The 11,339-nt window shown below is 51.7% G+C and overlaps 2 protein-coding genes across 5 annotated transcripts in view; both read left to right on the top strand.

The window, feature by feature from the left end:
• The first annotated feature begins 2,374 nt into the window (after positions 1-2,374).
• On the top strand, positions 2,375-6,423 carry SLC35C1 (solute carrier family 35 member C1). Of its 3 annotated transcripts, none has more exons than XM_087746212.1 (3): positions 2,375-2,396; positions 3,268-3,803; positions 5,596-6,423. In XM_087746212.1, coding segments are annotated over exons 1-3 (1,098 nt in total). In that variant the 5' UTR covers positions 2,375-2,394; the 3' UTR covers positions 6,156-6,423. The 3 variants fall into 3 exon arrangements, with proteins under 3 accessions (XP_087602338.1, XP_087602340.1, XP_009472164.2); XM_087746214.1 differs by lacking the exon at positions 2,375-2,396 and adding an exon at positions 3,139-3,159; XM_009473889.2 differs by lacking the exon at positions 2,375-2,396 and having other exon boundaries at positions 3,234-3,803.
• CRY2 (cryptochrome circadian regulator 2) overlaps positions 5,634-11,339 on the top strand; it is a 25,398-nt gene continuing 19,692 nt past the window's right edge. Inside the window, exons 1-2 of one of the 2 annotated variants that reach the window (XM_087746210.1) lie at positions 5,634-5,652; positions 11,166-11,274. In XM_087746210.1, coding sequence (XP_087602336.1) covers positions 5,645-5,652; positions 11,166-11,274 — 117 coding nt within the window. In that variant the 5' untranslated portion in view covers positions 5,634-5,644. Of the gene's footprint in view, positions 5,653-7,971; positions 8,204-11,165; positions 11,275-11,339 lie in introns of those variants that run through there. The other variant, XM_009473785.2, reaches the window with a different exon arrangement.

The raw sequence follows: 11,339 nt of genomic DNA, 5'->3' as shown, positions 1-11,339 counted from the left end.
AATAATCCTGTGCTGGCTCTTCACGATATGTGCTATCATGTTAATATACGACCAGGCAGCAGGGCAGGAAAAATACCTAGGTCTCGGCTGCATAAGGAAGCAAATTGCTGCTGCTATAGCATAATAAGCATGCTCTGTAAGGAAGTTAAATGTATTTATCTTCTCAAAAAAATGGATTAAAAGGTAACTTCATCTGCCTGTAAGCGTTTGCTTGTAAAAAAATCAGCTAAGTTGTAACAAGATCCAGAGGTTGAAATCTTGAATCAGACAACTCCAAGCATGAAAAAGAGTATACATTATTTAGTGGGAAATAATCAGCCCTCAGAATAATATTGCTAGTGTCCTACTGAATTCAGTATCCCTGGAAGTATTTTTAATTGAGATGATTGATTTTTTTTTTTTTCCTAAAAGATCAGCTTTAATTCAAGCAGGAATTAATTCAAGGAAGCCCAAGGTGCTGTGCAGGAGACCAGACTACATTGTCACAACAGCTCCAATCAGCATTATAACCTGTTCATTACTACCTTTACTCTGAAATTTCTAAATCACCTACAACTTTAGATCACCTTCTCCCCAGAGCAGAGCATCCCTGTGAGGCAGGCAGGCAGGCACAGCTATGGCAGAGTAACTCTGCTGGTCAGTTTTTGCACCTAGGCAAGCCTTTATGCAAAGCACTTGTCAGAACCATTGCCATGCTCTAGACAAGCTCTGCCTAAGGGGATTGACCAGCACAACTATCACAGAACTACCTGATTATTCGAGAATAAATCACTTTTATTTTGGAATACACTGTCAACACTGGGGAGTTATATTGGCAGAACTGAGCGCGCTATTCTGGTCAATTCTCCCATGCAGACGTGCCATACATGTGTGATAAGGGTGGAGAATAATCCCCCAGGAGAAGCAATGAACATTTTATTGATTGGGGTATTTCAAACTTGTGCAGGACAAAGCAATCTTCTATGTGCTGAATGAGCAGACAAGATGGAATTGAGGGTTGGGGTTTTTTCCATCTCTAATTTCTGTGTTTAGTTTAGAGAAGACATTTTGAACAACACTAGCAAGTGGTGGGGCGGGGGGAGGGGGGGGAAGATCTATATCTGGCTCTGATTCTGCCAGAGGTGCTATCATACTTGAGACATTAGTGGTAGGAGAGGTCATCTCCTTGAAATTCAAGACAAATGTGTGATGCTGAAGCACACAGGTATGTGTAACAGGCCACGGGGACCTCTAGCACCGACCCAGAGCCCCACACCCAGCCTGTTCCCTTTCTTTTTCTTAGCCGACCAACGCTGTTTACGGGACAAGCGCTGGGCCAGGTGCTGGAAGGAGGTGGATGGGAAGGGACGCAGGATGGGAAGTTTGCAATGAGTAAGTGCTAGCTGCACTTCTAGCAGCAGGATCAAAGTGTGGCTGAGCTAGAGGGGACGCCGGTCGATCATTTCCAGCATATCGATAGCAGCTTTCCCTGCCTTGATGCCAGCCCCTCTGCAGAGTCATGATCTCTGCTGTTTCCACAGCAGGAACTGCAGGCCTGCGTCCGCCTGCTCTCACGCCCCGTGTGCGCTGGGGCAAACACCACGCACCGCTGCGGCTGTCCCGGCTGCCTGCGCAGGCAGGCTGAGCGGGGAGGTCAGTGAGGCGAGGAAGCAAAACTCGCTTGGGGTTGCAAGGGCTCTCCCAGGCTGGAAAGGCGCGTGATAGCCCCTCACAAGGGGCAGGGGTGGGAGCTGGTGCTCAGCATGTACCCAGAGCTCTCCATCACCCCGCGGGGCGCTTGGGCAGTCCAGAGCAAACACCCAGGCACCAACTTTTTCTGTCCAGAGGGAACGTGATTCCTACCAGTGCCCAGGTGCTGTTTACAAGGGAAGGGCTATGAGGAAAGGCAACACCTTTTACTAAACCAACTGATGCAGCTGGGGGGGGGGGGGGGAAATCAAGTGTGATTTCAGAGATTTGAGAAAAGCACATTATGCCTGAAACATTTTCCAGCCACATCAACTGGTCTGATGAAATACGTCATTTCTCTCCCCACAACCCCTGCTACGCTTCTGTCCTTCACAACTGCAAGAGCATGGCTGCTATGAGGGCAATTAACGCTGCTGGCTTTGCCTCCGAAATCCCCTTAATTGTGCCCTCTGCGAATCGCTGGGCCTCAGGGCATTGCAGAGCAGACATTTTGCAGCAGTCTCAGCTGAAATAAGGCGTGGGGGATCGTACTGACCAATGTTTGACACTGAGCTCACTGCTGCCTCCCCCGCCACATGGAATCTGGTATTAATTTTAATTTATTTCGTCCTGTCTAGCAGTTTGAATTCACAACATGCTCGAGTTTGGTATTGAAAAGGCTCCTTTGTTATAAAGCACCATTAAGAGAAGGCGGGACCTTTTGGCATGTGAGTACGGGCAGAAGGGTCTTTTATACCTGGGATGATGATTTAGGACTGCGGGATAACTGCTTTAGCAGGAGAGCGTGTGCAGCTTACCCCAATACCCAGGCTACCTTGCAAGTCGGTAGTTCCTGCATTGCTCCCAGTGTAGCAGGGTGCAGAGTCCAGCGCATCAGTACCCGAGTAGTTAATGATGGCATTGGCAGCGACATTCTCCTGACTTGGTTTCAAAGTTAACGCTGCAGGAAGGGGAACAAGGCAGCCGACACTTCCCTGTGCTGCCCTTAGGAGCTGTTTGCAGGTGTCACCATGTCTACTTCATTCAGGTCAGGTGGGGAAGGTTTTATTTGCCTCCACAAAAGCGTGAACTTTATTTCTGTAAAGAAGGCTCAGGCAGCAGAGCGCAGACCGGCGCTTTGCGGGGGGCTGCGGGGACAATCCGTGCTGGGAAATCACTGAACGCACAGACCCAGCTCCCATGGCAGCACCTCCCCAACGGCGCCTGCAGCAAGCCCTTCCCCGCTGCCCGCACGGGGGTGCATGAGGACGAAACCGCTCCGGGTGTTCACCCCCCCCCGGCAGCGCTCCCCGCCGCCCCTCCGCCTGCCGCGGCCTGGGCCGGGGCGGGGCGGCGGGGCCGGGCCGGGCCCTCCCCCGACATGGCGGCGCGGCCGGGCGGGCGCCGAGGGGCGCCCGCGGGGCGTGAATACAGGGCGGCGGGCGGGGCCGCGGCGCTCCGGGAAGCTCGGGCCCGGCGGCGGGTGAGCGGGTGAGCGGGGCCGGCGGCGGTAGGAGGGCGGCCGGGCCGGGCCGGGGCGGGGCGGGGCGGGGCGGGGCTGGCGGCCGTCGGCTGACGGCCCGCGCCCGCCATGAGCAGGGCGCAGCTGACGCGGACGGGGATCCTGCGGATGGCGCTGGGCGGCGGCGCCGCCGACCCGCTGCTGCCGGCGGAGGGCGGCGGGGGCCGGCGGGCGCCCTTCCTGCTGCGGGCCCTGCGCATCGCCGTGGTGGTCTGCCTCTACTGGTTCACCTCCATCGCCATGGTCTTCCTCAACAAGTACCTGCTGGACAGCCCCTCGCTGCGCCTCGACGCCCCCCTCTTCGTCACCTTCTTCCAGTGCGCCCTGACGGCCGCCCTCTGCCTGGGCCTCAGCCTGGGGGCGGCCTGCGGACCCCCCTGCCCCGGCCTGCCTGCCCTCCGCCTCGACCCCAAGGTGTCCCGCAGCGTCCTGCCCCTCTCCGCCGTCTTCATTGGCATGGTCACCTCCAACAACCTCTGCCTCAAGCATGTCGGCGTGGCCTTCTACAATGTGGGGCGCTCCCTCACCACCGTCTTCAATGTGCTGCTCTCCTACCTGCTCCTCAAGCAGACCACCTCCCTCTACGCCCTCCTGGCCTGCGGAGTCATCATAGGTGAGGGGGAGCGGGAGGGGGCTGCCCCATAACCCCGGAGGGCCGGAGGTGGGGTGTCTGTCCCGTGGGAAACCATCTCTGCCTGCACGGCGGCTCCCTGGCAAGGTGGGGTCGCTCAGGGCTATTGCCTTGCTCTGCCGTGAGCAACCCGCTTCGTCTGTCTGGAGTACGTAGGTAACTTATTAAGAAAGGAAATTACCCTTACTTGACCACGGCTCCCTTTTTCCTTTGAGCACTAAAACCTGTCTGCTCTCTAATGAAGTTTAACTTGCCATACCTTTTTTTTTCTTTTCCCCCTACAAAGGCCATAAACCAGCAGGTGGCTTTGTCCCTGTTCTCAAGTGTTTGTTGATTATTAACTTTGGTAACAATAACAGTATTTATGTCAGCACCATTGGGACCATACAATGGAGCCAGCCAATTCAGACAGGCTGAATGCATGGGATGAAGGGTTAGCTGATCAAGGCGAGTGTAAAACACCACCAGAAGATCTGGTTGTGTGGTTAGTATGTAGGGCAGGGCATTGACTGGGTTAACGGGAATTGCTTACAAGTCTTTCGTTCCAAAGGCTGCCTTCCACTGGAGGGCCAGTTAGATGCCAAGAATGGTGAAATGTTGACTTCAGTCTGGTTCCAGGTGGACATGTGTTCACTTTGGTGCTTAGACAAGCAGATGGACCCAGATGAAAATGAGACAAGAGATTCTCCTCTCCATAGAAGAGGTGAACAGGAACAGAACTACTGTTTTTTCCACCCAAGTGATGCAAGCAATTGCCTTCAGTTAGTCTTGTGGTCAGATATTGCCCAGGACTGTGGCGTCTGCCAGCCTTGCAGGGTTTCTCCGAGACTCTATCCCCCTGGCTCGCATCTCCTTTTGCTGTGGGAGCATTGCCCATATGCCTATAGCAGCGTGGCTGAGCATCTTCTGTGGCCTGACGCAAAGTCTTTCCTGTCTATGCATTGAACCCATTTGTATTTGGGCTTAGTTTAAAGCACGTTAGCTGCTTTGCAGGCAGCTTCCCAGACGGCCTCCAACATGATGAAGCAGCTAATGGAGAGGCGGTGCAGTGCTCCTTCGGTAGCTCGTCTCCCCTTTTATGTTTTGCTTATGAGCAGGATGGGGAGAGGTCTCCCTCTCTGCCCTGGAGACACAAAGCCTGTAGCTCCTGTTTTGGAGGTGGTTAAAGAGTGCATTACCCATCAAAGAAGCTTAAGATGTTGAAGATGCTGCACTCAGTTTCTGCTTTGTGATCTTTTTTTGATCAAGCTTCTTAATATCACATGCACGTGTTTACTATCTTTCCATCTTCTTTTAACATATCTTTCCCTTCCTCTTAACAGCGCAGCAAAGCCTGAGGCCTTTTTTTTTTTTTTTTTTTTTAAAAACCTTGAGGAATATTTCTTGCTACCTGTGTGTCAGTTTCCTGCCTTTTCAATTAAAAAAAAAAATCACATGATCTCCTGAAAATGACCTATACAAAAAGAGTAGCTTTAGCTTTAGTTCATGGCTCTTTGGAATAATAGTTTCTAAACTCATGCTGCCTGCTCAGTGTGGGAATCGGTCCTCTGAGATTGAATGATAGCACCGTAAATTACCTGCACTCCCAAAATAAATCTTACCAGGGCACTAGTCAGGACACTTTGTGGGTTCACTTAATAGAAAGGGGAAGCCCTTAAGCCTGTCTCTGCTTGTGGTTGTGGTTGTTCAGTATAAGATAGATGATGAATTGCTGACTGTATGTTTTGAGTCCTTCAGCAGTTGTTCAGATGATGTCTGATTTGTTTGGTTGCAGGTGGCTTCTGGCTGGGTGTTGACCAGGAAGGAGCAGAGGGCACTCTGTCATGGCCAGGTATAGTCTTTGGGATCTTAGCAAGCCTGTGTGTCTCGCTCAATGCCATCTACACGAAGAAGGTGCTGCCGGTGGTGGATGGTAGCATCTGGCGCCTGACCTTCTACAACAACGTCAATGCTTGTGTCCTGTTCTTCCCTCTCATGATGCTGCTGGGCGAGTTCCGTACCCTCTACCACTTTGACAAGCTGGGAAGCCCCAGTTTTTGGGGCATGATGACCCTGGGGGGAGTGTTTGGCTTTGCCATTGGGTATGTGACCGGACTTCAGATTAAGTTCACTAGCCCACTCACCCACAATGTGTCTGGGACAGCCAAGGCCTGTGCCCAAACAGTGCTGGCTGTTATCTACTTTGAGGAGACAAAGAGCCTCTTGTGGTGGACGAGTAACTTGATGGTTCTGGGCGGCTCCTTCGCCTACACGTGGGTGAAAGGGCTGGAGATGAGAAAGGTGCAAGAGGATCCTAATGTCAAAAGCAGCGAAAGAAACGAGACTGGTGTGTAGGCAGCTCCTGCACCTCCATTTCTGTGCCCGGGGAGTTAACCTTCAGTGCTCCTTTCCTCCTGGGGAGAAGAAGAGCAAGGAGCAGGAAAGAATTCACCTGCAAAGTATATGGGGAACTGTGTCAGGAACTAGAGCCAAAGACCTGACTGGATCATGTTTTATCCACAGGATCTCACCCTGTATCAGAGTTGGGGAGAGCATGTGTTGTAGAGAGCAATCAGGTTTTTTTTGTGATTGTTTTTTAAAATGGATGTTGATATTGACCTAATCTGGGCAATTTGCATCTCTGGGGGGGTGGGCTCGTAGCAGACAAAGACCGGGATGGGAGCTTTGTGTACTTGGGGATCTACAGTTAACTGAATGAGCGCAGTCTGAAGTTATAAAATCCTAAACCTCCATGTAAGGAAGAAGCAGGTAGCCAGACTGTTGGGGATAGACTGCAGTAAACTGTTCTGCTGTAAAAGGATTGGCAACTGCCGTTCTTCCTGTTGCCCCATGCAATGCGAGGGATGGGAAATTCCCTCCCTTCTGGTTCTGTAGAAGCCTAAGCAGCAGCAGGGCCTCCAGATCTCCTTTCCAAAGAGTCAGTATCACATCCTGCTGAGGTCTCTTCTGCGTTTCTCTCCACCTGGTTTCTTAGTTCGGGAAATCATGCTAAGGAGCGGGAATGAAACTTCTCATTCCCTCCGCACTGTGTCCTGTGAGGGAGAGCATGCTCTCTCCAGTGGCCTTTCTCAGGGAGGAGTGAGCTTGGCCTCTGCCTCTGTCGGGGACAGGCAGGAGGGGAAAAGTTACTCTGAAGCACTTGCTTCTGTAGGGTGGAGATCCCAGTTCACCGGGTTCACAATACTTGTCTTCTTTACCCTCTGTGTAGGGGGTAGGTTTCTGTTTGAAAATGGGGTTCTTGCTAATTAGGCTTGTTTCGGAGGACTTGTTCCATGCCTACTTTGGATCTCCTCTGGTGTTTGGAGTTTGTCTTTTGGCCCGTTCTTTTTAAACACCCCCCGTAGCCAGCTCAATGAATTCTTCACCCCCAAAAATCCTGGTTCTGCTCAGCTGCATCAATCCCTTTCCTTGAAACTTGCTGCTGAACAGTTAGTCCTGCAGAAATCTCTGCCCCTCCGTCTGGCCTCATGCAGGTGCCACCCAAGGTGATTTTTGATCCCAGGGGTCAGCTGCAACATCCTATAGTCAGCTGTCATGCTGCACCGGCTTTCTAAACCCCTGCCCCCTTTATATTTAACGGGTTATTTGAACAAGGGTGTGGGGCAGTTGGTGTGACTGCTTCGTGCCCTGCCCCTTGGATCCTCCACGATATAGCCAGCCCCCGTGCGTGATGTCTGGCCGCTCCTACGGAAGGACACTCCATTTCTGCCCGGAATATGTTCCTGTCTAATTTTGGGGGCGCTCCTGCTCCAGGTTTCATGACCACAGGTACCTTCTTTTGGGTGCAGGGTGCCATTTGGGGTCCTGGAATTATTTTTTTTTATTTTTTTTTTTTTTTACGGGAACTGACGTTTTTAATGTCGCACGTACTGACTTGTAACGGCCAAATCTGCTGAATAAAGTCGGGGGGTCGCTTTCCGGGTCTGATGAGGGGTGGGAGCGACGGTTGCAGCGTGTATCGCCATGGCGGGGGAGGGGGACGACACACACACACGACAGGCGACAGCTCCCTGTGCCCAGCTCCGGGCGCGGCCGCTAGGGGGCGGCAGAGCGCCTTTAGAGCACCGCCCGCTCCCGCCCCACCCCGCCGCGCTGATTGGCTGTCGCCGCGTACGCGGCGACAGCCAATCAGCGCGGCGGGGTGGGGCGGGAGCGGGCGGCGCGCGGAGGCCGCGGCGGCAGTTGGCGGCGGCGATGGCGGCGGCTGCCCCGGTCCCGGCCCCGGCCCTTTGCCGGTCGGTGCATTGGTTCCGCCGCGGGCTGCGCCTCCACGATAATCCGGCGCTGCAGGAAGCGTTACGTGACGCCGCCTCCCTCCGTTGCATCTATATCTTGGACCCCTGGTTCGCCGCCTCTTCCGCCGTGGGCATCAACCGCTGGCGGTGAGTGGGCTGAGGAGGTTGCTGGGCCCTCAGGCCCGCGGGTAGGCCCGAGGGGGACCGGGCAGGCTTAGGGACGCGCCAGGTGTGGGCAGGAGCGACGGGACTGTTGCTGGGAAGGGAGTCGGAGCGCTTTTAGGTGCAGCGGCTGGGCCGTGTCGGTCAGGCCGCCGCCGCAGCAGCGGGAGCAGCGCACGCTGCCTCGTCCCGCCCGGTCCACGTATTGCTCCCGCCGGTGCTCTCCGGGCAGGAGAGAGCTTGCCTTCCGCGGCTGGCCTCGCCACGGCTTTCACAGCGGTGTTGCCTGACTGTGTGGGAGGGTGCCTTCAACTTTATGTAATGTCATTAGACTTTCTCCTTATAAGCTGGCCGAATGTATGACAGCAGCAACCCATGGGCGTTTCGCTTCAGGAACGCTTTTGCCTGAATTCAGAGACAAATGCAACGAACCCTCCGAGCTGCGTGACCGCACCGCGCCTTCCCTCTGCCCTTCGGCTGCCGAGGGTGCGTAGGCATGTGCGCACACCTGCCGCCTTCCCATCCCCCAAATTTTTACGGAAATACGCTTTGGCTGCTGCTAGGAAGGTAGAGAGGAAGCTGTTTGGGCTTTTCCCCTCTCTGCAAATGGGAAAATGTGTGGGGTGAGTTGTGTCTGTGCAGAGAGCGAGACCTTATGTACTGACAGCCGGTAACATTACATAATTCCGTCAGGTCTCAGCTGCCTAAACATTTGGAAACCCAGTCCGGACAGGGATTCTTCTCTGCAAGACTGCCCTGCATACAAGCGAAGCAGATCTCCCCCTGCCCTTGCACTACCCTGTCAAGGGGGTTCTGGACAGGACAGCCACCTGGCTAAAAATCCCTTAAGCGCTCTTTGAAATGTCACGTGGCTGTGTGTGTAAGGTTAGGGAAACTGTGGTTGTAACTGATTGCCTCTGCTGTCCACCTTTGCTTCATCTTAAAGGAATGGGATAGCATGGGTGGTTTCTAAGCGTTTCTAGAACCAACATCAGAGGATGGCTTAAACGTTGTAAATGTGCAGAAATGACCACAACGTAGATGTTTAAATTACAGAAAACTGTGGGTTGTGTTACTGCTTGATATCCTAGGAGCCTGAAGAGATCTTTCCATAGACCAGACTTTCTACAGGCAGCAGCAGACAGAAATGCCTTTCACGTGCTGCTGTTGTTGCTAACTGTCCTCATTTGGAAGAACGAAAGCGGTGCCCCCAAAAAGTTAATTCCTGATCCATTTAATCCTTGTTTATTTCCACCAACATTGCAGAGGGAGGGAAGCAGGTAGTGGTTTTATTTATGTTGTAGTCATGGAATATATGAGCTGGTGAAGTTTTTAAAAATAATGTTTTCTTGGAGGTGTGTAGCTACACACAGAAATTAGCACCACTGGCTGTTAGGCAAAAATGTATTAGCAAGTTACTTATATTTACCAGAGTTCCATTGGTTCCCATTGGGAACCTTGGCTTTGTTTTGCTGTTTTTGTTTTTTTTTTTTTTTATGCAATTACTTGTATTCAGAGTTCTGTGCTCCAAAAGCAAATGTTTGTGTTTTACCTAGCTACCAGAAATTTATCATGTCGAAAATCCCGTATTGTTTTACTGCACAGCATGTGTGAGGCATATAGGACTAACCCTTGTTTAATTTTTAGAACACCTTGGAAAGCTGATATTTCTATTTAATAGATGGAAAGTGGGCTGGGGGTGGGGGAGTGGTTTGTTTAGGTTACCCAGACCTGGTTCTGGGTCTTCTGTACTGTGATACTGAGCCCTTCTTTCCATGAACCCCGAGTCCCTTTCTCCCTCAGGAAGTGCAGAAGGAGCTTGTTCTATCTCAAAGTTTGCAGTTCACATTATGGGCAGTGCAGTTGAGGAGAAAGTACCCGGTTTGCAGGGCAGTTGTAGCTTAGCTCTCCTGTTAGCTGTCTGTGGTCTCAAGGCAGCTGATGCAGATACTCATGTCTTGCAGATCACGCTGCAGAGTGAGCATGTAGGAATGAGGGAGAGGTAGAGGTTGGCAGGCTCACTTACAAAGGGTTGCGAGTTTGCCAGCAGTGCCACGTGCTGTCGCAGAGATTAAAGTTTTAAAGCTGGCGTCTTTTGCAGAGTTAGACAAAACGAAGTGACGTTATGATGTAGATGGGGTGACGTATGGCTGTGAAAGCAAAGATGATACATTTGATGTTTTGTAGCATAGTGGGGGATCAGTAAGACACACCATTGAATGCAAAGAGCACTTAAATGCTTTTTTTACAGTTTTGGGGTGGGAGGGAATAGATTAATGTCTTGGCATGCTCTCAGCTTTGCATCTTCATGGTGGAAGATAAATTGCAGTTCTGCTTGCAACTATTCTCAGTACAGATAATTCTTGCCTTGGGACATCTTGGTGCTCAGTCTCATGCTACTGATGGGCTAGGAGTGTACATTTCTGTGCTGTGACATTGCCTGTTTGTAGCCAGAACGGTAAACTTTGCACAGTTCTTGTAGTGATTCATTGCTTTCCTTGGACAAGTGTATCGACATCTTTCTACTTCATATGCAAAATCCCTCCTGCCCCAGAACCCATGAAAGAATATACTGTAGTGAATTATATATATAAATATACGCTTTTCTCCATGTCGTAATGCGGAGAGAGCAGCTGGCGGGGGGTGCTCCCAGCTCAGAGAGAACATGGAAGGGGCTTGCAGGAAGAAGAAAATCCTGGAAACCTCTTGCATCTGGACAAGCACAACATGCATGTGAATGGCTGGGAGCTGGCTCGTGCTGTGATCTCATAGCAGTTGGTAGACAGACTGGGGATGAATACAAATTCTTGTTTTCTGTTTCTTGTCCTAACTTTCAGTTTGATTTGGTGATGCAGGTTTGCTGGAGTTCCCTGCAAATTATCCTTGTTTGTCTTTTAGCTGTAACTGGACTGACTGACACTTAACTGCTGTTGTTTCTTCTCTGCAGATTTCTGCTCCAGTCTCTGGAAGATCTGGACAACAGTTTAAGGAAACTCAACTCCCGCTTGTTTGTTGTGCGAGGGCAGCCAACAGATGTCTTCCCAAGACTCTTTAAAGTAAGAGAATAAAGTCATTTTCTGGAGCATAGTGAAGAAAAACTGATGTCCCAATGCTATCCTTG

Source organism: Nipponia nippon, unplaced genomic scaffold (assembly GCF_047370975.1).
Source record: "Nipponia nippon isolate SJK-2023a ecotype South Korea unplaced genomic scaffold, ASM4737097v1 scaffold_10, whole genome shotgun sequence".
Classification (NCBI taxonomy): domain Eukaryota; kingdom Metazoa; phylum Chordata; class Aves; order Pelecaniformes; family Threskiornithidae; genus Nipponia; species Nipponia nippon.
This window is presented reverse-complemented; position numbering and strand designations above follow the sequence as displayed.

Coding starts and splice junctions, on each gene's coding strand:
- SLC35C1 (XM_009473889.2), top strand. CDS start 3,260: ATGAGCAGGGCGCAGCTGACGCGGACGGGGATCCTGCGGATGGCGCTG. Junction 3,804..5,595: donor GGCCTGCGGAGTCATCATAG/GTGAGGGGGAGC, acceptor GTTTGGTTGCAG/GTGGCTTCTGGCTGGGTGTT.